The sequence below is a fragment of the Neltuma alba genome, unplaced genomic scaffold (assembly GCF_004799145.2).
Source record: "Neltuma alba isolate B1F8T4 unplaced genomic scaffold, ASM479914v2 tig00002944_pilon, whole genome shotgun sequence".
Taxonomy (NCBI): domain Eukaryota; kingdom Viridiplantae; phylum Streptophyta; class Magnoliopsida; order Fabales; family Fabaceae; genus Neltuma; species Neltuma alba.
In genome coordinates this window covers 279,232-305,059 of record NW_021633078.1, presented here as the reverse complement: position 1 = coordinate 305,059, position 25,828 = coordinate 279,232, and the positions used below count along the sequence as shown (strand labels likewise).

General features: G+C 35.7%; 2 protein-coding genes across 3 annotated transcripts; one reads left to right on the top strand and one right to left on the bottom strand.

The window, feature by feature from the left end:
• Positions 1-3,985, top strand: LOC114739841 (UPF0307 protein plu4061-like). Of its 2 annotated transcripts, none has more exons than XM_028927931.1 (6): positions 1-386; positions 491-539; positions 670-721; positions 1,639-1,799; positions 2,086-2,199; positions 3,915-3,985. In XM_028927931.1, the coding sequence occupies exons 1-6, from the start codon at positions 16-18 to the stop codon at positions 3,924-3,926; spliced, it is 759 nt and encodes a 252-aa protein (XP_028783764.1). In that variant the 5' UTR covers positions 1-15; the 3' UTR covers positions 3,927-3,985. The 2 variants fall into 2 exon arrangements, with proteins under 2 accessions (XP_028783764.1, XP_028783763.1); XM_028927930.1 differs by lacking the exon at positions 3,915-3,985 and adding an exon at positions 3,250-3,422.
• On the bottom strand, positions 3,693-24,255 carry LOC114739838 (MAP3K epsilon protein kinase 1-like). Its single transcript, XM_028927921.1, has 24 exons — positions 24,014-24,255; positions 22,045-22,179; positions 21,872-21,892; positions 21,211-21,284; positions 21,018-21,108; positions 20,854-20,937; positions 19,291-19,392; positions 18,164-18,295; positions 17,860-17,931; positions 17,201-17,304; positions 15,799-15,898; positions 15,322-15,690; positions 14,365-14,703; positions 14,232-14,276; positions 12,933-13,112; positions 12,736-12,819; positions 10,677-10,768; positions 10,509-10,592; positions 9,206-9,939; positions 7,115-7,485; positions 6,893-7,027; positions 6,051-6,457; positions 5,395-5,509; positions 3,693-4,067 (listed from the first exon to the last, which is right to left on the bottom strand). The coding sequence occupies exons 1-24, from the start codon at positions 24,071-24,073 to the stop codon at positions 3,891-3,893; spliced, it is 4,107 nt and encodes a 1,368-aa protein (XP_028783754.1). The 5' UTR covers positions 24,074-24,255; the 3' UTR covers positions 3,693-3,890.
• Positions 24,256-25,828: the final 1,573 nt, after the last annotated feature.

The window sequence follows — 25,828 nt, the reverse complement described above, 5'->3', positions numbered from 1 at the left end:
AGCAGGTTTGCGCAAATGGCTCAACTTTGGCGACCTCTAATGAGGCAATGGCCATGGCGGGGGTCGCGCATGCCGAACCATTGTTGTGGCATCAGCCTTCACCATCTCCTCAGCTCGCCCTGTTTTCTTGAGCCCGCCAAGCCAACCTCTTTTACTCATTTCTCTTTGGTCCCTCTTGTTTCATCATCTAATCGAAATCTCCATTTTCGCTCTGGCTCTCTTCGATTTTCCGACGACGCCGTGCTTCAAGATGGAGCTGACAGTGATGAATCGAGTGCTGACGTTAAGAAGAGCCGCAATCAGCTGAAACGCGAGGCTAAGCGTGCTGTGCGTTGGGGTATGGAGCTGGCTTCTTTCTCTGCTCCTCAAATCAAGCGAATACTCAGGTTGAATTAGCAGACATTGCCACTTCCTTTCTACTGGTGCTTACTTTTAGAAAGTTGTGATGTATCACTGGTTGAAGGTTTCTGTAATTTGTTTTGGATTGCAGAGTGGTTTCTGTGGACCGAGAAGTGTTTGAAGCTCTAATGCTGGTTAAGGTGATTTTCCATTTTAATAATGAAGATGAGTTATGCTAGTTAGCTTGTCTTTTTCCCCCTTTGCCTCTGGAATAATTGTTTTTTTGTTTAATCTACTATTGAAGAGAAGGTGTTTGTTGTTTTGCCATAGAGATTAAGACCGGATGTCCGCGAAGGAAGGAGGAGGCAGTTCAATTATATTGGTAATTTTTTCATTTCTCTTTAAATTTTTTATTTGGAATGCAGAATATTGTATTGGCTACCTGTCTTGCAAACTTACCTAAAGATAAGCTGCGGTATGTAGACCAATGCTTATTTGTCTTGAAAGCATCTTTTGGGGAAATATGCTCGTACTAACTGAAACAGATACACAATTTGGTCATCGAAAGATATACTTCCTAATGCATTAGCCATTGGATTTGTTTTTCTACATGACTTAGTTGCTCAGCTCAGCTCATCGTTCTAACTTGCTGCACATGGGCCTTTGCCTGAACAACATGTTTATTACACTATGATGAGCTCAATATATAGCTGTGGTAAGTATCCACATACTTCACAAAAACTTTTCGTCAACCTTCCTCTGACTTATACTATCTTCGAAGAAAATAGGTAAAAATTGGCTTCTAACAGAACAATATCTGATTCTATTTCTGCTGATAATGCACACCCCTTTTCTAAAGCCAGCTCTCCATTCTTGAAAATTTCGCTTGATTCCTATAGCAGTTATGTGTCTTGCGTACTTTTCTCAGTTTCCATGCTCTTCCTCCTTAAATTTCGCTTGATTCTTATGGCAGTGATGTGTTTTGTGTACCTTTCTTAGTTCCATGCTCTTCCTCCTCCTTTCTACTTCTTCAGACCCTCTTTCCTTATGGCTTCTTCCCATGTCTAGTTCTGGGCATCATCTGTTATCTATTTAACTTATTTTCTTTAAACCCTCTCTGGTTTACTGTATATTCAATTGAATTAACGCATGGGAATTTGTCGCGGGCCAATCATGGTACTACTAACCAGTTGATTGAATTGCACTTACCATTTGAGATTTTAAGGTAATTTCATGTGACCTTCATTTGCTATTTGATGCAGTTTTTTTTTTGCTGCATACTTACCGAATTTGTGTCAGGAAAATTGCTGCGGGAAGTGCAACCTGAATTAATGGATAAATTAATAGAAGCAACAAAAGATGGCAATCACAGTGAGCTACAAAAATTATGTGGCTCAGATTCTGAGGTTCTTGAAGGCGACGACGAACTTACGGAATTTGAGCCTGACGAGGATGATGAGGTATTCATTTATATATTAGTATTCATGCTACACAATGTGCTCTCACACACACGCACACATCCATAACATATCCACAACTTTTTGTTCAACATGTCGAGTTAATTGAATCCTTCAAATGACCCTATCCCTCGGGATACAAAAAATCAATTCTCGCTTTCTGATTCTGGTGGCTAATTAGTCTCTTCATAGCAGGTGGAATATAAATGTTCCTGGATTCCTCGGGTATTGGTCACTGATCTATTTCATGTCGTATGATTACATTCTTACTTTTGGAGTATTTTATCAGGATTCTGATTGGCACGTTGCTCGAGCAGTTAGATGGTTTGATGGTCTGGTCAATAAAGATGTTAAAATCACCAATGAAGTTTATTCATTGCAGGAGGTTGAGTTTGATCGTCAGGTAATGTCTTCTTCCTCTTCCTTTTTCTGTGGGATTCTCTTCCCCCACTTTTCCAGTGCAGCTTCAAATGCATGATACATTTTTACTTGGGTGCACATTTTAGAACCGGTAAAACACGTCACCTTCTTTGATATACTTCATAGAGGGAATACAACCGAATGAAACATTTCGGTCTTCTTTGTCCTGGATGCCATGCTGAACTGGTACACATTTGGCAGAGTTAATGATCATCAGTATGGCTGGATGTGTAATATTTCATACATGCTATATAAGAAATGTTTTCAAATATGACCTCAAAACTTTCATCACTATTAAAAACAAGATTTAACTTATAGAAGATTCAAACTACAATTTTTTTACGCACAAGTTATCCAACATATGCTTAAAGTAGACTAAAAATTGATTAGTTAAACATACAACAATAACAACAACAAAGCCTTGTCTCACCAGGTGGGGTCGGCTATATAGATTGCACGATGTCATTGAGTTCTATCTAAAGCCAAATCTTTAGATAGGTTGTTAATTGAAAGATATCTATCAATGATTTCCTTAAGCGTTGTCTTCGGCCTTCCTCTACTTCTTTTTAGAGGGTTCTATATTGTTCGCTCAACTCTTCTTTGATTAGGTAAACATAATTTTCTTAAATTTTGTTCAAATGACTTTTCTTAGTTTAAAATAAATTGCAGGGACTATTTTGAGTTTCTGGTTAATTATATATATATATATATTTTTTTTCTTTTGTAAATTTTCGTAGCTCACATAATTTCTTCTTGAAAATGGAGGATAAATTGTACATATCTCTCGTGAGTTTTCAAGTCCTTGTGAATTTACACAAGTCTTCCGTTTTCTCCTATTTAGGTTGCGTACTTTTAGTAGAATAATGAGAGAAGTTTGTGTTTTGAAAATTCGGAGAAAGTCATTTGCACTTTTACTCCGATAAAATTTGTACTTTATTGTCATCCCAAAATTTCTTCATGGCAATCAATAATCTGTCCTTTTACCGTCAAGCGGTATAATGCCCTATGAGTTCTCATGGGTTAGTTGGATCAGGAGTTACGGAAGCTTGTAAGAATGGTGCACTCAGCACAAGAACAGGAAGTTGCTAATGAAGTGGAGAGAAAAGTAGAAACAGCGAAAATTCGGGCTGAAAAGGCTCTCACTCGTTTCCTTCGTTCCATTGCAAGACAAGTTCCTAATGAATATTGATTATCATCAATTTTTAATATAGCAATTAGTCATTCATATATTAGGGTCATAGATTAAGTGTACCATATGTGTATTAAAATTTTTTGTCATAGATGCCTGATGGCTTAAAAAGTATTTGATCATTGATAGAGTTCAACGGTTCTTGTGGAATTTATAGATTTATAGCTTTCTTCAAAAGTATTTTGGGTCATTGAGTTTGTCTGGGATGGGCGACGCTGTTGCGCCTTCGAGACCAGCAGCAGCTGCCAATTGGCTGCATACCAGTGGTGTTCCTGGCTCTCACACAATGCGGAAAGGGAGTCAAAATAACTTCTTATATTTCATGAAGGAATAAATACAGCTACCGGAATCAATTTGGGTCGAAGATAGAGAGATAAAAATAAATTTTATCAAATCCTATCTCTAATAACTACAAATATTTACATGTTAATGATTGGATTTCCATAAAAATACATTCGAGAGGGAACAGATTCGGGGACCTACATTTATAATACGGTGTTTATATGCAGAGCTTTAAGTAATGAAGTGGCCATTTGCTTGACCAACACTTGGCCTCCTGAACTTTGTCCGTCTCGCCGTTCCTCTATTAAGCTCTGAAGTTTCTGAGGCAAATCATTCTCCACAATCAACTTCTTTGGCTGTGGATGGTGTTCGTAGACAGCCTACCAAATAATTTTTAGAGTCCTTTTCAGTGTTGCTATGAGTTCATATGCACATTGTTGGAACAGAAACTTATACTCACTTTAACATTTAATGTTTCAGCTGTACAATATAAACAAAAATATAACCATACTTGCCCGTCAGAACTACTCAATGCAGCATCTTAGAGTTCCATTATAGTGCGTACATGTTGAGAGGAGTCATCCGTTCTATCTCAATCAGTTTCAAATCAACAATAGATAATTACAGTCAACAATTCATAAATGGGACATTTGCACGAGGAACACCTCTATCCCCCATGTTTTAACTCTAGTCATTTTAAAGCCTATCCAAAAAAGGAAAAAGAAGTGAAATACACTAGCTACTCATATGATTTACTTAGATTACGAAAACCTCCATTCTATTTTGAAAGCATATATAAACCTCCTTTAAAAATAAAATGTACTACCTCTGGTCCTAGTTATAAGAGCTAACTGACCAATTTGGGGAGATTAAGAAAACAAGTTAAGTTAGTTATTTATAATTGATGTGTATTATTTTTTTCTAACATATCTTTGCTAATTAAATGTGTTGGTGAGAGCTATTATTATTAGAAGGACTACCTTGATTTTATTATAAAATTTTATAATTTTAATTTTTCATCACAAATATTGAAACTTATTTATTTAGATTTCTTTTAAATGGCTTTCAATCATATAATATAAATTATCTAAGTTTGAGAGATTATAGAAATTATTTAAATTCATAAATTTCCATTCAAGTTTTTTATGTCTACATTAAATAAATTATTTAATTTTCTATTCCAATATGATGAAAATATTAAACAGTTGTTTGTAAAAATAAAAATAATTAAGCAAAAATAAAAAATTTAAATTCTTCAAAACTTTTTAATCAAAATTTAGAGACTTAGGATTATGAAGGGTAAATTATTAAATAAAAAGAATTTTAATATAAATTTTAACTAAAAAAATAATTTTTTAAAAATATTCTTAATAGAGTTAATCAAAATAGATAGGAGGTTCGTATAATTAGGACAAAATGTAAAGAAGAGTATTTCATTTTTAAAAAAACTCTAGTCATTTTAGCTGATTAACACAGGCCTTCGGGCATAAAGATGTTCAGAAATACTGTTTCATGAAGATGTACTGTACAGTTGCAATCTTTGTTAGTGGACCCAAGCAGACTGCGATTGATAACTCAAATGCGTTTAAGCCCACAGTGAACATCCAAATTTAGGTTATTCACAATTCTGAAAACTGAAGCTTGCATACCAATCAGCAATTATATGCATTTCAAAGAGAATAAATGACAAAAAATGTAGAGATTTACCTTGATCAGCTTTAGTAAATTTAGACGAGCGATAGCTTTTGGATGATCAAGCCTTGCAATGAGCAAGCATGTCAAACCATTTACAGCTAGTGTGGTGTTGATACGTGCAGATTTTCTGCAATAAAGTCATATGATCACACTAATTAAAATGAAAATCTAATAGCAAAGAAGGAAAGGAATGCGACAAAATGGAAGACAGAGATATAAAACTATTTCCAGGTGGTCATATGCTCACAAAATATATAGTACATACAAAGATCTCTTGGTTTTGCTGTTTCAAAATTAAAGACTGTTTTGGACTTTATGCGTGTAAAACTAGGGATCCGTAGGGATCCGAACAATGAGACTCTTCATTTATAACAATAAGAGGCTCCAATATAATCAATGCTAAATAATATAGACAATATCAAATAACTATGACATTTGCCGATTCAGTGATTCCATACTATAGTTACATGAGCATTCTCTGACATTCCCCCTCAGAATTCGACTTAGAATATAAGGGTCATCAGGCATGAAACAAGATGCAATGACCTTAGGGCGGCAGTTCTTTGTTCATAAGCTTTTCATGCAAAACTAAGTTGCCAATCAAATATTCAGAACGCAATAAGATTCTAATTATAGGAAAAATAAACAGAGGAATTAGAATATTGTACGTGATGATTTTCAAGAACGGCTCCAGAATGTGCACAAAGTACTGGTCAGGACAGCACTGGAAAAACTTAATGAGCTTCTGAACTGCATCTTTTTTCTGCAGCGCTTGTTCAGCTTTCCTATTGTCATTGTCATGAGCTAAGCAAACAGCAATAGAATCTAATGCTGTGACAGACCAAAACTCATCCTCAAGAAGGTCTAAATACACATCCAGACCACCATGTGCTCTTAATTGCTCACTTGAATTGCGAGAAGCATGAGCCATGTCACACAATAAAGGCAAGGCATATCGTTTCAAGGGAGAATTTGATGTGATGAAGTGCATCAAATGGGGAATGATCCCATTTTCAGCAGCTTGTTCTTGCCTTCTCTTATTTATCTTGCATAAATTGAACAGTGCGTTCAGGACCTTGAGAAAAGATCAACAAAATTAAGCTCTAGTCAAATCAGGATCTCTTGTCAAGAAGCAGTATTAGGTAAAAAATAGTAATGCAGATATTTCTTGGAGAAAGAAAGGAAAATAGTTTCGTAAAACCAGCAATAGGGCAATAAAAGTGGAAATTTGAGTCAAAAAAGCCTGAAATGTATTGAAGTAAGAGGTTGTGAAATGTTATACATGCTAGACTTACAGTCTTCTTGAAAGTGAACTTTTCCCCTTAATCCAAAACTAAACTTTTTCGCAATTACCATGAAAGACTTAAAAAGCAGGGAACAAAAGCTTCATGAGGAATATAAACATAATTGATATAGACGATAACCCAAAAGTCAAACAAAATGTTATTCACAGTCATGATTGGATCTTCATACATCAAATGGAAGGCTCAAAAAGATTTTCTTTATATACCTCATGATGTATTTGTGATACAAGATACCCTTCCTTGAGTTCAAGATTCGGTATCAAGTACTTTATTACTTCTGCACGTTGAAGATTCTCTAAGCAATTAGCATCAGTTGACAGATAATTAACACACTTCAGTACCTAGAAAAATGGCAACAGCAAAAATTGTTTGGAAGTTAAACTACATATTATGTGGGATATCGTCAAAGGAAGGGTTTTGCACCACACCTTTAACAGAATAGGAGGCTGCACTCTATTGAACATCTGGAAAAGCCGACCTAGCAAGCTTTGGCTGCACATGTATGACTTTACTATTGTATCTGCTTGAGAAAACTCCAAAAGAAGATCTGAAACTTTTTCCAGGTACTCCCTCGCATCATCTGCATTCGATGATGACACTGTGTGGGAAAGTAACCCAGTAGAAGTTTCATCACCTTGTCTAGCATTCAATACACCTGAAGTTGTCCGCAATACACTCCCAGATGTTGGAACAGCTACATAATTAGATGCTAAAGACCCTAATCTCTTTGGAACAGCTTTGAAAGACATTCTAGCACTGGAGTCAAGATTCCCATTTTCTCTTCCCCGTTGAGCTACATCTTCATAACCATAAAAGTAATATATTCACAAGGAAACACAAGCGACAGACAAACTACAAAAAATGAAGGCAGAGAACTATGTTAATATACTCATTAATACAGGCTAAAACTGGGTTCAACGTAGGTGCAGACTACCAACAGAGGATGCCAAATATATTACACCAGAAGCTTCGGGATGCTGAAATCAAAATGGCAGGTATTTTGGCATCCAGCACTTTCTTTAGTAGTCTTCAAACAACCAACAATCCAATAACTCTCACTTATATAAGCGTAAGAATAGAAATTTATATTCCATCTCCTTCGACCTGTTATTAAATGGTAACTAATTGACAGTAAGTCAGTTGTACTTCCCTCCCTTTCATAAAGGTCATAAACTACTACCAATTCCTTCCTTACTATTATTTATATGTAAATACGCAGATTATTAAACAATTATCTAAATATTTCAATTCGATTGTTATAAGTAGAAGACCTAAAAGATTATGAACCACAAATTGGAAATCAGAATTTTCTTCCATCATTTAAATTAACTCATTCTGTAATCATAAAATGAAATGATTACTTTCAGCCGGACGGAAGATGCTTTTGATAATTTCTATTAGGATTTCCAGTGTGCTCACAGTAGTTTGGTGCATCTTGCTCAGTATAAGGGGGTGAAAAAGCAAAAATTTTCCTGGATATTTATCTTGCATGAGAGATCGCCTTTTCGCATATTTCATTAATCTAAGTGTGCAACAGCTAGGTTAGAATAAGTTGTGATTAGCAGGCAGGACTTGTACTACATATACTGCTCAAATTTGACTATGATTTATTATTTATGACTTGAAATTCAAATTTGACCTTCTAATTTATGACCTAATTAAGCACATGTTTTATGCGAAGCAAGTGGTTTATGAAAAAAGTGTTAGACTAGTAATTTCCTTTTTTAGCAAGCCTTTATTTCTGAATTCATGTGGCTTTTATTTTTTCCATGCATGCTCGCTTAATTCGTATCCACTAACACACTTGGTATCTAGAATATCACATCATTTCTCTGCTTTTCTAAATGCCATCAGAGCCAACCAATGGATAGCCTGAGAAAAAATAAGTTGGTGGTTAGTATGAGAAAAACATGATTTAGGGGTAATACTGTGCTCAACGTCAAGACTCACATCAAAGTGAGGTGAGGAAGATCAATAAATGAAAAAAATCATGGAGATTCCGATGCAAGTGTTGGATCCGTAGCCAACGGGCCAAGGCTGAGTCATGTGTGTGAGGTGCGTGTGAGAGAGAGAGAAGGGTCATTCGCTGTATATTTTTGGGGAGACGGGATTAGTGGGGGCTAAACAAGCAGACGGGAGAGACTCTAGCCTCCTAAAAGTTAGGAACTAGTGTGTGTTGTGGGTTCCATCGGCAAGTCATAACGAAGAGGCAGAAGAAGATTTTTCTGTTTTTAGGACATGATAAATCAGAACATTATATCTCCTTTTTGCCTCATGCACTAACGCTCGACTTGACCTACATTGCAAGTATAAATAGAGAAAAAGGATTGCGCTAAGAAAGTGAAAAAATCCGATTTAAAATATTGTTCTTTGTTTCTCTACAGGTTAAACTCGGTTGACAATCACAAATAGGTATAGAGTGCTTGGCTTAGTATCTTCTTTCATGCATCTTGTTCTCTTATAAATTCTTTATTGAAACAAGAAGCATGGTATGTGGCGCACAATTAGAACAGTGTTACCTGTGAATTCTGCCATCAAAAACTCTAGTTCGCCATTAGGTTTCTTATCAGAGCTATGTAATAAAGGGAGAACACTTTCATGTCTTTCTAATCCTGATAACTGACGAACATACTCGAGCTGTCCAGAGAAGCGTCGAGACGGAGGCTCTTTCTCTAGCAGGCCAAGAAGAGGCCTAACTTGTTCTTCTTGTGTGGTAGCTGACATTGATAAACCATTTGATGCACGTTCTGTTAGTTTTTGAGGGCAATCAGTTGATGTCCGATTAGTGGTAGTATTGATACGTTGCTGTCTAAGTTCAAGATCTCCCTGAGAAGGATCAGTTTTCCATTGATCAACTGATGAATCCCTAGAAACTAGAATTGGACTTTTTTCTGACAATGTAACTTCCGCAGCCGCAATGTTAAATTGAGTCATATCACCCACAAGGTAACTAGCATCTGATTTTTGAAGATGGAAGCTCGATGCATGTGAAGGTTCCAATTGATGATCAATTATTCCATACCTCTCTGACGGGAGATCTTGCTGATCTACGGAAGATAACAGTGTCTCATTCTGTCCACTCCCAACAGATGCTGAAGCTAGTCGAGTTGCCTCATTTAAGCTATAAAGGGTGTTTATGAGCCTAAGGAGTATTCCGTTCTTTGCAGCTATGCAGCAGAAATCATTTCTAGGGGTAGATCGCTGAAGCTTAAAGACCTGCCACATGCCATCAATAGCCAGATGAACCATTTCCCTGAGATATGAACTCCTCTGTCAGCTAATATTGTGCTTAACTTTAGAATATACATTTTACCAAAAACATTTATCATAGAAAGAGTAGGTTAAGAAAGATATTCCCAGGCACACCCAGAATATACATGATAGAAGCATGTTGAAAGAACATAAACATGGAAGGCATTTAGGTTGATGTACATTACACTACTGCTGGCGGAAAAAGAAAAAAGTGCATTACGCCACATTTGTGCCACTTCTGGTGCATTTTTAAACATCTACTAGATTTGCCCTCACAATGATATAGGCTATGCCAATTGCCAAGGACCATTCAACTAAAACGCTTAAGCTGTCAAGAACTATGTAATGTTTTATCTCTTACGAAATGTGGATGAAGCACAGATCAATTTATCTTGTGCTGAAGCTTAATTTCATAAGAAAACTGGAAAGATCGAACTGTAGACCATATGGACGGAGAAGCTCTTGTACTGTGTCAACGACCACTTCAAAAATTGATTTATTATAATCTCTACCATTTAAAAATTAAAACAGCAATAACTAATAGTTTCCTTCATAGCACAAAAAACTAACCTATACTTGGCATAGTCAGCCTCAAGAAATCCCACCAAAACAGGTATTCCACGGCAAGCTATGAACATTTGCAATGTCAAAGAGCTGCATCAAACCCCAAGAATCAAAATTTCATTATTTCCAAAGTATAAAGAAATCGAACTAAACTATATACAAATAACTCTATACCTCGATTGACAAAGCTGCTGCAAAAAATAAGCTGCTTGTATACGAATCTCCCGAGGACGATCAGGTGCGGCAAAGCTCATTATAACGGGAATCTGACATGTAATTTTTCGACAAAATCGATGCACCGCTAAGGTATTTGACATCAGCCAATGTAATAATTCATGCATTTATGCATAGTTAATGTAAATAGTCAATGTAATCAGGCTATAAATAGGACGCTGATTGATAGCTGTTTGCAGATGACACTAGTATTGGAGATTTTGTCCCTTAATATTATTATGGAATGTAAACAATTTGTATCCCCTTGTATAAATACAAAAATTATGAAATTAGGCTCTATAATCCCACATTGTATCAGAATCAGGTTCTAAACTGCGAGTCAAACAGGGGAAAACGCCAAGATTCAAGAAACGCTACGGGAGATGAATCCAGGTTAGGCTTAAGTTCCCTTGATGAGCTTAGGCTTTCAACGTCTCTTGCAATCAACTTGCCATTGAGAAATTGAATTTAAGAAATTTGAGGGAGTGTCCCAAGCAGTGGAGCTTGGTACTGAGGGGAGACGCAGGGTTGGGTACCTCATAGGTTATACAAAAGAGACTGAGCCAAACAATGCAACAGCATTTTTCTTATTGGCGGACAAAGAACTTGTTGGCGTCTTCATGGTTGGTGAATTTGATGGCACCCACCATTAGAAGAACATTAATGTGCCTTCACACAACATGAAAAATCTCAGAGTTGATCTAAGAAGAATACTTTGATGGATGAAACACCTTTGAGTGTTCAAGGAAAAAACCAAGCTTTAGTAAATGAAACAACGTAAAAGAGGTTTTTGAAGCGTCATTCTCTATTCTGATTGTACTGAAGCTCTTAGTCTCATTTTGAGAGGCTGTTCTCAGAATCACCCATTGCAAGACATCATTGAGGACACTAGGATACTCCTCAATTACAACTGGAGGGTCCTACCTACCTTTTCTCTAGGAAGAAATTCTTTTAGCCGATGTTTTAGCTAAAATGTCTCATACTCTAGACAATCCTCTCTGTATTTTTGACCACCCTCCACCTATTTAAAAAAGGAGGAAGGGTTGAACTGCTTTGTCTTCTGGCTCTTTTGTAATGATTTCGAGTTTCAATTCAAAAAAAGAAAAAAAAAAACAACGTAAAAGAAATGTCACCGATTAAAGGCAAAAGAGATGCCTGTAAATAGAGCCTCTACCTGCGCTTACCAAAGTCCACATTGAGAGAATACAACTCTATATTTCCCCTTATCATTCTTCGCAACTTCTATTCTCCTTGTATTCATTTTTAACAAGTTACCGGAGCAATCTCAAATTTTTTATGCTTTACTATATGCCCTCATTTTTGGAACCGTATGAAGATAGAGTTTCTATTGCTTCTAGAGTTTGAAACCCCTCTCCGGATGTGATGACCTTAGTCACCGGATTCCTCCTCAGGCATTGGTAACTAGTCTCATAACATCATTCCTTTTCACAATTCCTATCCACTTTTCAATTTCTCTCTCTCCTTCCAATTTCATCGGATCAAATCTGGGAAATTGAGCTCGAAGATAGGCATGATCAATACAACCTCCCAGTTTGAGGGGGAGCATTGATTGACATCGTGCTCTTATTATCACATGGTGCTGCATGCTGCCTTGGTGAATATTAATTCCCTCATCATTGCATTTTATTTCTGTGTCAACTCATGTATTTGGGTATATTGGATAGTTAGGATCAGTTTAGGTACACCAGTTTAAAGTGCAGACATTTTGCAATTAAATTGGCCAAACAGTGTGACCACTGTTTTTGTTTATGTATTCCATATTCAATAGCACGAACACACACAACAATCAGTCTCTGAATTTCTCCATGCTCTGCAATAAGTCTTATTCCATCAATTTCAACGAATCTAATCCTAGGTTATTTGCAGGCATTACTAAATGAGATAATCATATATAAACATAGTAAACATCTAATTAGCAAATATAGATAATCAAAGAAATTAGTAAAGGTTACATGAAAAATATATAGAAAGAATTAAAAAGAACACTGATGGTCTTTACCAATCCAACTAGACAAGCATTTTCTTGAAAATCAGTGTTATCCTTGATTATTTGATTTAGAAGTTGAAGCACCGAACATATAACCTGCAAAGACCAAAGAAGTTTAAGTGTCTTCATGTGCTAGAAAGTGAGTTGTTAGCTGCACCTAAAAATAACACCAGTAAAAGCCAACTACGGCATGGTCATAGACAACATACACGAGTTTTAGGAACATCGAGCAAGTCTGTTAGAGGAAGTAAGCCATGCTGAGTAATATAAACAATCTTCTGCTCTGGACGTTGCAGAAAGATAGTAACAAGTTTCTGACATGCAGAAACAATTACTTCTTCTGGTTCTTCTGGTCTTAATGACCCAACTAATTTGCTGAACTCAACAGCCTAAAAGCAAAATTATGATTAAAAAAATCATAAGTCAAGCTCAATTTATATGGCACCCTTATGCCCACAACTCACTTCTTATATTACCTGCGTTAAAGAACTTTTCATCTGCAAAAGGGTAGTTTTTCCAATATACAAGGCTTAATTGATGGGCAATCAAGAGATGGATTATGGATACCATAAAATTGATTTAAAAAATGATGCAGAGATTAGTAGTACTGAAAAGGTTAAACACTTAGACAAGAAATAAAAGAAAATTAAATGACAAAGTATCTAAAAGCAGAAGAACCTTCTTTCTTTTGCAAGGGATGGTTTGTCTATGATTCCTGGAGAATAGGAGTCCCACATCTAAACGTGTTTAGAAAAGTCGGGAGCAAGAAAAATGAGATGAGAGAAAATGGAGAGAAAATGTGATCACTTTTTCAGTTTAGATAAACAAGAGAAAATAGATAATAAAAAAAATGAACAAATACCTGAATGACTAAAATATCCTTCTATGTTAAAATATATCATGTTTAAAATCAAATTAAATAACACAGTGAAAAAATCATATCAACATTAGCATCATTAAATAATTTAAAATCAAATTATTTGATAAAGATATATTTTCATATTACTATCTTTTTAAACCAAATAACTCAGAGAAAAATGTTATTTTTCAAGGTAAAAAAATAAAAAGTGGATAATGTTTTGAAATTAGATGTAATAAAAGGAAATAAATGAATTACATATTATTCAATATTATTAATAAATGCTAAAAACATAATATAAAAATGAAGGATGGAGGGCATGAAGGGAAAATGAGCTTTCTCCTCATTTTCTCTCCATGGGAGAAAATGGGGTGCTGCTTCTCAAGGGGCTTCCATCATCCGTAGGGGACTAGGGGGAAATAACTAATAAGTCCTGTGTTTTCACTTTACCTCATTTTCTTTTCTCCCCCATCTAAATGGGAAAAAGCTCACTTCTACCCTAATTTTTCTCCCTTGTTTTCTTTCCTCCGTCATTTTCTCTCCATCCAAATCAAGGGTTAAGGACGTCTAAAGAATTGTTCTACTACACACCTATGTCAAAATAATAAAATTACAGAAAGAATTTTGCTGTTCAATAGATGTTTGGTACCTGTAGAGGAAAGAGATTTTCTCCAGGAAGTTTTTCATCAAAGATCTGATTAAAAAAAAATGAAAGTGAAAAACTCAAAGACTGAAAATGTGGAACTCAGAAAGAGATTAGTTTTCGGCACTGAGTAACGTACCAAACCATCTATATCAGCCACATCATCTTTTAGAACTCCCATCATTAGCTGCAACAGGTTCCCACCATTGTTTGCCTGTCCAATTTCACTCTCCTTTTCCCACTGTTTCCGAGCAATTGTATCCCTCAACTCTCTAGCCAGCTCATTCTTCCCAGGATTATTCATAGATGCAATAGCTTTCCCAACATTTGACGTGGATGCAGACGTGGAAGCTTCAGCTGCCAGCTCCCCAGGGTGCTTATCTAACGGATGAAACAGATCATCTAAAGAGGCATCTCCAGGAGGGTCAGTAAATCTACTCAGCTCATTTCCCTCCATAAGTTGTGACATCTTCCTAGCCTTCATATAGCAATCAGACAAGTCTCATGAGAGTTGTTTTTTTTTCTTTTCTGAAAAATAAAATCAACGAAACATTTTCTTAATTAATTTAGCACAGATAAAGAGAATGTGAAGGTCAGAAGCCCCTTCATAGAGTAATGGATGGGCTGCAACATAAAAACGAAATTTATTGCATAAGAACAATTGAGAGATCCATTCAAAAGTGATTACTAATTTTTTAAATCATATGGCACCAAATTAAGGATGAAATGATACAGAATTGACAGTAGTGGAATCTAATTAAAATACTGGTAGATTTATGTTAGAGTTAGGAAATATCCTTTCATTTATTGCAGACGTTGTAATCTGCTTGATAGTAGGGATAGCATAATCATAGGAATTTAGGATAATAATTAGCCATAATGATATAGGCTCCCGCTGTGTGTATACATTTAATTTCGTCTATAAGCAGGAAATTCAGTCACGCCAAACTCCAAAAGTAATATGAAGAACATTCAAGGGAAAAGAAAAAGAAACAGAAAACAGGAGATCTTCAAGGAAACTTTTGATATTCTTAATTTAATCAAGCCAGAAAACATAAAATGCTTGAACCAACTAGAATAATATATGATGTTTTACCTTCAGGGAAACAATAACTTGACTTTTTAGTCCAAAAATAGTTGATTTATCACCATTGTTAATTGAACTGCCTTTTCCTCCCAGCTTTCTGTCCACTTCTGATTGCTGATATCCATTCATCATTTCTTCGTTCTCTCTTGGATGAGCAATGTTGTGATCACCAGTGAGCTCGGATCTTCCCTCTTCTTCATTAGAAGAAATTTTGTTAGGACCACTTGGTGGAGATGACCTCTCAGAAATGGACGAGGCAAGAACTTGATCAGATGGAACTGGCTTCTCGATTGACTCATCAAGCAAATGAGAATTTGAATTATTGGCATCAGGTTTCCTTCTATCAGAAGCCTCAGTTGACAACTGTTTAGCTGAATCCTATAACCATAAAAATAGAAGTCATGACGTGATGGAAATACCTTGGAACTGAAGTGAATAGTTGCCAGATTAAATTCCACTATAGAGAAATGATTCTCAGAAATTTACATCATCAATAACCAATCTCCCCACAGAGGAACTTTCACCAGATCTCATATGATCAACACCAGGAACCTCTGCGGCCACTGAATCATCTTCCACTATATTTCTGCATGAGATAGCAATCGTGTACATATCACAAAATTAATGCAACGCCCAGAACAGTGTTTATGAAGAACAGCTTTAAAGTAACAATGACCAGAAACAAAAATGAGCACTAGTCCCTAGTATCAATATAACACACGTCAAAAGGAATTCTATTTTATGGTTCAAATGGAATGAGTAAAACGTATTCAAATCCAAAAGTGAAGCTATCCGAGGAAAAGGCACTTAAGGTGCAAGAAAAAAATTATAATTGCCAATCCCTTGATTCTATGCCTGAATACAGGGTTAAAAAATAAAAAATTACAATAAATCCAAGAAATAATCACACAGTAAGTAAAATAGCTAAAATTTCTATGGGTGTTATGCACTTCTTTCTTTTTTCGCTTATCTTAAACTGACATGAATATAGGGATGTTAAATTTGTCCCGTCCCGGTCTTGGTGAGTTCGGGACAGGACAAAAAAAATTTCGGAACAGGACGCGGGATGGGGTCGTCCTGTCCCATTCTGGGGTTTTTTTTAAAAATTATTTATTAATAATTATTATTAGATTACTCAATTTACTTATTAATAATAATTATTATTATTTTTATAGTGATTTTTAACTCTTAAGTTGTAGTATTATCTCAATAAAATCTCTTTCCTCAATAAAATAATTCATAAAACCATTATATAGTGTTTCTTTTACCCTATTTTTTTTACAGTATTATTTTTACATCTTTTTTTATACTATATAATTGAGCTTTCAACATAATATTTTTTTTTATAATGTTTTTATCTTTAGAAGCTCAATGAAAAATAAACATTATAATATAAAAAAAATTTCATACAAAAAAATTATTGCGTTTTTTTTTTAAAAAAAAGAGAGATGGGACATCCAGGTTCCGTCTCAGTCCCGTCAGGATGGGACAGGACACGGGACAAAAATCCCATCCCGTCCCTCTTCACTGGGATGGGATCGGGATGGGCTGGTCGCAATACCGTCCCATGAACAGCCCTATTGAATAGTAATACTCATGAGAAACCAAAGAAGATATTAAGTTGCATGGTTATTTTCTTAAGCTTCTTGTTTTTCATTTTCTATCTTCATTCCCTGTGTTTTTTTGGTTCTTTTCCCTTTTTGGATGCTTTCTTATCCTCATCTGATTTTTTTTCTCTCCCGTATCTAATATAATTTTTGTTCTAACCAAGTAAAAAATACACGCAATTTTACAAATAACAAAATTTTGATAAAAACACTCGGAAGTTTCTAGGTTGGTCCACAAGAAATATCATAGCAACTGAGAAATAAGACATCAAACTAATTACTTTATTGTTCTGCCATGACGAAGTGATGACTGCAGAGCACGTCTACAGTTCTGTATCCAAGGATGAGAGAGCAAAGTTTTAGCATCTGGCCTTTGCCTAGCATCCTGTAATGTGCAGCAGAATTTTCAAGAAAAATCTTAGGATCTCTGTTCTGGCTAAAAATATTTAATTGAAACGGTAGAGTATTTATAGGGACCAAGTTCTGCACTCGAATCTCACAATACAAACCATGAATCAAGCAAAAATGTTGGCGTCTAATTCCACAAAATAAGCCATTGATTAAACATAAGCTGTAGAAACATACACAAATTAAGCCATAATTCAAGGGGAAGATAAAGTAGTCACCAAAAAATAAGAAGAAAATTTAAAAAAAAAGATATTCGGACTGTTTGGGTATCACCCGCGTTAGGTGGTTTTCCCTTCAGTCTCTGGTCCCAAAAAAATTAAAAAAAAAGAAAAAGAAAATAAGATGCTAAAAGTCATGTAGGAAAATCTGTAATTCCCAATACGCCCTAAAATTGGAAATGCTTAGAGTTAGGTCTATCTGTTTCTTATTTTAGCGCAATTTTTCTATCAACTAGCAATTCACCTAACATCAACTAGCAACACTATATAGATTAAGGAACACGTTCAAACTCATGAAAAGTTATCCAATTTACCTTCTTAAAGCATTGGCACAAAAAATCAGTCATGTCAGCAGACAAGCTATCTGGAAGTGGAGGATGTTCATCCTGAGAGGAAAAATTAAAGGGTAAAAAGTAAGCAAGCTTGCGCTGCACAGCATAAATCAAACCAAATTACGATTCTATAAAACAAGATATGAACCTCAAATGATCCATTTTTTAACGAAAAGATCTTTGCGTCAAAAAAATCCATATGCTGTTATCTGGCTAAATTATTGAAGAGTGCAAGGTTGAATGATCCTATATTGAGCATTAATTAAAAAGAAACGGAAAAGCACACCTGAACAATACGAAAGAGTGCTGGCATAGGCTGTAGATCAAAATAAGGGGGTACGCATGTAAGAAGTTCAATAACAGTACAGCCAACACTCCAAATGTCAGAGGCAGCACAAACCCCAGACATCTCTATAACCTGAAAATCAAACCAAAATCACCTAAACAAGCTCTCGATGCAATATTATGGGAGTCCATTAGCGTACTTGACGGTACATAGTTCTAAGACGCATTTATGACTTCAGAAAAAGACCACTTTAGTGGCGTCTGCGGTAAACTATTTATAAGAACATCTAGTAGATAGATCATGTTAGGCTCTTAAATAATCTCAATATATGAATTAACATTGGTAGAGTGAAATACTTAGGTGGGAAGTTTATCATGCCCTAGTTCCTGATGGTAATAGAGAAGCTAGCCATCAATTTTATGATTTTGGCAGGCAAAAGAAGCAAAGCTTCATGGTATTGTACAGTCTTTGCTGGTTAGTGATGTGTTAGGCTCCTAAACACTTCAGCCCGTGCTGCTTTTTTAGCATCAGCTTTTATTTAAGGAGGATTCCCTATCCTCTGTTCTGTTACTTTTGCATAGTTTCCTCTTCTCGTCAACATTTCCTCCGTTCATCTTAAAAAATGGCAAATAAAACCCAAAGCCGAAGATGCTGATCATGTGACAAAATGCCACAGACAGTGCCAAGATATAAATTTGTAATATAAAATGAATTATTAAGGCAGCTTAGTTTAATAGATAACAAAATAAAAATTTCTATAAATAATACAGATGATCAAACCAAGCCTGTAAACCGTAGGGATGCATATTTTAGACAGATGGATGATACCAATAAAATCGAAGTCAACATAATACCTAGTCAATGAATGCATAAAGTATTAACTACATAGCACGTTTATACAAGCTGTTGCTTCTGGCAACAAGTGAAAATTAGAATTTATATGCACAGAAACAACCAAGTCAAGTAAATAAAGCGTTATAAAAGTCGAATAGTATTTATGAGAAACAAATGGATGAAGGTGACTTCGTGAAAAACCCTAGCATGCTAATAAAATCCATGTAAAACATGAAAATGATCATTATACTAAGTGAACAGAATTTAGCTACAGAATATTGCACAATTAATACCTCTGGGGCCATCCAATATGGTGTTCCAACAACAGAATGAGTATTGACATCAGCCTCAGTCAATTTTGTAGCTACACCAAAATCAGCAAGTTTAACGAGACCCTAAAGGCAGATGTTGCAATATAATTAGTAAGATTCATTCAAATTGCTAACATATGCTATGAAAAAGCCGAATCAATATAATGAGAGAAGAGGCCATTAAAAATCACGTCTAGATCAAGAATCAAAATCAATATAATCAATATAGCAACCAATATCAGTTTACAAGGTAAAATCTATAAGGAACCACACAACCTTGGGTTTAATTGTGGATGAATAAAAGAGGAAAGTATCTAACATCATGTACGAGACCCAAATCAAGACGATGGAGGGAGGCGGGAAACTGTCGAAGAAGAAGAAGAATGAATAGAACAGGCAAGGAATTCTGATTCTTAATGAAAACATAGGAAGCATCTCTCATTAGGCCAACCTTCCATTTCAGTGCTATTTTTGGAGCTAACAAAATGTTATAGAAGTCTAGCCAGTAGGTACTCTTCACTTACACTTATTGAAGATGATGAGGATACTTTTATGGGGACCGCTGGGTTTCCTGCACCACTCCGCAATTTCAGAAACTAGCAAGGTGGGACAGGAGTGTGATTTAGTAGATGTTATGGTTGCCTTTGATATTCAAGAACTATGGCTTTTGAAACTTGATGACCTTAAGATGGAGTTCATAGGACAGAATCAAGTCTTGAGAAGCACTTGTGAGTGCTTGGTTTTCAAATTTTGGCTGATGAATGGTATGAGGTAGAGGACATCTGAAGGGAATACATCTAAGCTGAGGGAAGAAGCCACAGGTCCCAACTTCAACTTATCACCTCAAGGGCAAAGCAAAATCCCGTGGGCCAGGAAATGATGGGACCATAATTATTGGCCCTGGCTAGTAACTAATTCATGGGTTCTAAGGTGTGATGAGTATGTGCGTGGGTGTGTGTGTGTGAGAGAGAGAGAGAGGGGGGGGGTATTGGGGAATATGTTGTGGGTGATAGGGTGAATGAAGGTAAGTAATACGTGAATAGTGTTAATGAGAGTCTCTGGTCTCTTAAATACAAGTTTAAGGTGGTTTGCTCAAGTGTTCTCCGCTTATTTCACTATTTGAAGACCGTTTGTAGCTTGAGTTTCATCAAAAGCCCATTTCAAAAGGCTAGTCTAGGCTAGTCTGCTAGATGGTTAAACCTCTTAGACTTACAAGCCCACCTCCGTAGCTAAAGCTCTTTACTGTAAGATTCATAACAATGCACCTTTATTCAAAAGCCAAAGTTGGTAGCCTACTCTACAAGAACTGGTCCGTTGGTAGCCCTTTACTTTGTGGCAACTGCACTCGACTCCCAATACCTTCTTCGCCTCTAAAAATCAGTTCATGAGGGTAGAGAACCATGCCACTTATGCACCACAAGAAATGCGAGACACAAACACAATAAAACCTTTTCAAGTGGAAGGGAGGAGAAATATTTAAGGTACAGTAAGAACTAACTGCCTAAAATATCAGAACTAGGAAAAAGGGAAAAAGGGAAGCATTACCTCTTTAGTTGTCAATATGTTTGCACCTTTAATATCTCGATGGATTACCCCCTGTTCATGTAGATAAACCAAGCCTTCCAATACCTGTCTCATATGACACGCTTAGCATAAAAACTGAAGTAACTGAGACTGGAAAAACTTCAAATAGTATTAGACTAACCAACCTGTGCAATATAAACAGCAACCAATGATTCTGGAAAAGGTCCAAATTTATTTGGCTTGATAATATTCGCAAGTGAGCCATTCTCCACATATCTTTTCAGTTGCAAACATGCAGTAAAATCCAGTGTTACTTTTAAGTACTTCCAAATGATGAATTATAACCATACACTGTGAGAATGAGTTGAGCCTACTTACTCAAGGATTATATGCAGGTGAGTCTTTGTCTTTGAAGATCCGAGATACTTTACAATGTTTTTATGATTCAACATCTGCAAAATAGTGATTGTTTCCATATGCGGCAATACACAATGAGGCCAAGCCCTTTTCAAAGGAGCTTGCAAATCAGAATCCCAAGTTTATTGTAAGATAAACTCAGCAATCATCCACCAACAATAAAGAGCAAACATGTACTGGTAATTGTCAATTTAAGTTTCTTAAACACTAATAAGAGAACTGGGCAGTTTGCACAATACTAGTTATTGCTATATTGTTCAGAAACCATGTGCACAAAGAAGTTCTTGTCACGTTTAATGTTAAAAAACAGATCTTTGGATCACATGCACCAGAGTCTTGAGATGGAGTGTGGATATGGTTAAAAATTTAAATCATGCACATCGATCAAATAACAGCAATTTTGCCACTTCATAAAAGATATTTCGCAGTTGATCCACTGCAAATTTATCAGTTCATAAGTCTTTTTCATTGCAATATCACCTCCAAAATGTTGAATGTTTTACCACCTAAAGCTTCCACGCACAACATATTCACAGGTCAAGATAATACCACGACAATTACTAAGAAAAAGGAATATGCAAAAGAAAATTTAGATCACATATAAAAATTGATAAATAAATACCTTCAACAGATCAATCTCTTGCTGGAAACATTAATGGATCCATCCATTGACAGTCACGAAAGGCAAAACAGAACCCAATTAGTAGATAAATGCAATAGAAAATAACAGCTACCATAATGGCATAAAGAGGAAAAGAATACAGAAATAAAATGAGAGAAATCAAGTTTTCATACCATGATGATGTTGAGGTCTTCCTGAGCAATATTCTCCAAGGAAACTTGTTTAATTGCAACAAAGTCTCCGTTCTCCAAGTCCAAACCCTTGTAAACCCGACCATATGCTCCTTTCCCAATCTCATCTCCCAGCAGCTGCTCAAATTTTCACATGAAAGGAAAAATCAAAAGAGGAAAAGTAATCAGAGTTGGAAGTGAGGTAGTGAGCCATGCTCATCACAAACAAGAAAATAAAACCAACAAAGTAAAAGCAAGACTAAGCAAAGTCTGACAAGACACGATCGTTAATTTATACATGACCAATTAACATAAGCCATTACTTTTGGAATCAGAAAACTGAGACTAGGACACAATCTAGCTTTTTGGGAAAGTAAACTTTATACGATAAGATGAGAACCACGACAAAGGAGGATAAGACAGTCTGTTAAAGAAAAAGAACAGAGTAAAACGAATTAAGAAAATAACAATGCCACCCAATCCCTATTCATGTAGGTCAAAAAGACTTCCTTCAAGCAACTATGAAAAGAACAATAAACAGAAGTAAGGGAAATGACCATTCCCATATGTCACTGAGAGTCGCTGAAGCACCGTTATAAATTCGTAGCTCAAATTATCACTCACTGAGGTTGGGATATCACAAAGAAGTACAACATAAGAAATGTGCCAATAAGCTAATTTAAGAACCTGGTTTATCACACCCATTTCAACATCAGAAAAAGAAGCTCGACATATTTTTAAGTGATATTTTATACCCAAGATGCGCCCATATTAAACTTTCAATGGTAATTGACAACTGGAGAAAATTCACAAGTTACAAGGACAATGGGGGAAAAAATAACTGTTCGTTCCTTAATGAAAACATTTGGCTACAATCAATAATATCATCCCTCAAATCCAATTTCCGCCAAAACGTATTCACTGCAAAGCCATTAGCATTGAATTGACCTTGTACTTTAATACTTGCAAAGATTTATTTCATGTTTTTAGTAATTTATTTTGCTTTTTTTTTCCCCATTTATTGTTGCTTCCTATAATTTGATTATTCAGAGTTATTATCAACGATTTATCCCTCATTGTTCATGCCTTTCTCCCTTTTTCTCCGGACATCCTGATCTCACTAGCCCAGTTCTTACTGCCTGCCACCGACATTAGTCTCTTCATATCACTTGTTCGCGCACTCTCCGTTAACAGTGTTCTCCCTCATGATCTGGCCACTGTTTACCACCGTTTTATTTTACCAGAGTATTCTATCAATACGACCACAGCCCACCTCCAGATCTCTGGTGCTACCAAGGCATTAAGCTAGCAATTTGTCTATTCAAAATGATGATTATATACATAAAAAAAAAAACATGGTGATGATTATACAAATGTCTTCGTTATACTATTAAAAGCCTAACTTATTTCTCGTAGACATATATTTTCTACTAAGATGAATAATAAAACTTCCGCCATCAGACTTCTTTCGTTGTTCCCTTATTTCAGAGGTTCAGTATCAGAATCACAACCAGCGCCTAGATATTTCTGCGTACTGGAATCGACATAACAGCATCGTCGCCCGTTTGTTTTTTTCTTATTGGCTAATTTCTCTCTTCTCTGTTTTTTTCAATATAACAATCCAAACTAACCAAAAGAAAATGAACAGTATGATATTCACAAACTAAATTTAATTTGAACTAAAAGGCAGAAATAATAATATAGTCCGAATAAGCTTGCAGTTGGACGGTGGCATAATGAAAATCGAAATGCTGCTTAAATTCCTTGTGATAAGTTTCCTCCGGGTTGTATTTGCATATGCTTCCTCAGTTTACCGGATGAAATCGAGAATAATAAAACTTCAATACTGCCTTTCTACAACCACATTTTCTACGAAGCCAAAACAGAATAACCAACAGCATAAAACATAGATAGAGACCGAAACAAGAGTGGAGAAATGAGCATATCAACCGAGTTTCTGTCCCTTGCTTACATATTTATTGTCGAGGGTCTTCGATTTCTGATATGCTGGGGCTGTAGGCTGCCGAGACATCTCTGAGAAAGAAAATTACCTCCAAGGAACCCTTAAACTTGTCCCGTCCAGGTAACGAATGACAGAGAGTTGGGTTACAGGGCGCATCCCGGCGGCGAAAGAAAGAGAAATAAAGGAGAAGGAACCACCAGTTGACAGGGTCTACGATCAGGTTTTGATGCTCATCATTCAAACAAATGTGAAACGAAAAAATGGCGAGAATGATTTTGATAACCGACCAAAATGGCCGAGGAGCGCTCCAGTTCAGTTCCCGATCGGCGCCATATATATGTGGCGTCCGTACGTATGTTTAAATTATCATTGTGTCATTGAAAATGTACATTTGATGATGATAACGGAAAACATAACACTCGTGGCTTTAATTTGGCACGGATATTTCTCATATTAAAACGGACTTTATTTATTGCCCTGACGAGAGAGCGTACGTGCATGATGCATGCATGGCCTGGCTCGCGGGAAATGGTTTTTCACTTGCTTTTTAATGTTAATATTTCTTCACTAATAAACAAATTCATAACAAAAATTATTGAAATTTAAAAGTATTAACTAACCTTAACTGAGCATATAGAACTAAATAAATTTAACTAGCGCGTTCCTCAGGTTGGTATGGAGCTTCCACCGTCCAAGTTTGACGGGGAGATACATGCGATCGTAATATTTTACGCTTGTCCCTCAGTTTTCAAAGACATTTTTCACAAAAGCTCAAAAAATAACGGTATTAAAAGGGAGAAAGGAGACATTCGGACTGTTTGGTACTACCCGCGTTAGGTGGTTTTCCCTTCAGTCTCTGGTCCGAAAAATAAAAAAAGGGAGAAAGGAGAAATGCCCCTCTCCTTCACAGGAGCTAAAATTGGTAACATAAAGAATAGGATTAATACAATTTTTATTCCTCAAATTCGTTTTTGTTTTAGTTTTTGTACTTCAAGTTTCAAACTATAAGTTTGGTCTTTTAAATTTTTTTCATTTAAAAAATTAGTTTCTATAATTCAATAAAAACTTGAACTATTTTACTTCTTAAGAGACTAAAACCAAAATGATAAAAAAAAACTTAAAGGATGAAAAATTATATTAACCTCAATTAGGAGTAATATCATCGTTCTTTACTATTTTTCATTCACAGACGTCATCCCATTCACTATTTGATCTGAAGATAAAGACTAATATATTAGTGGATGACAAGTCTATACAATTATAATGATATATGCTTAACCTTCAAAAACAAAAATTATCAAATTAGCGTGAGCACTCGAACATTTGAAACGTATTTGTTTAAAGAAATAAATATTTTTGTGGGAGGAAGTTCTTTAATGTTGAGTAAATAACGCTACAATGAGGATCAAGACATTTCTGTAGCTCCGTCATATTCTCCCTCCTCACTCTCAGATGCTAGCAGAAAAGTACCATACCCATTTAAGCAAGCTAAAAATGCGACTTGTACAACAAACGACATTGTTTGAAAAAAAAAAATCTCTATAAATGCTTGTTTGAGTCAATTGGATCTGCAAAATCAAGTACACGAGATGAAAGCAATGCGCATAATTCTCATTTCACTGTGAAGCTAATACGTGATAATTGATACGTCCATAATAAAAGCTTATTTTTCACAAACATCCCTGTTTATCATAAAATGCTTATTTTAAATTTTAACAAAAAAATAGCTCTCTCGAGAAACTTCAAAAACAAAATCAACATAAAACAAGAAACACTAACTTTAATTACTATTTTAATCTAAGCATGTAGTTGTGACTTGTGTAT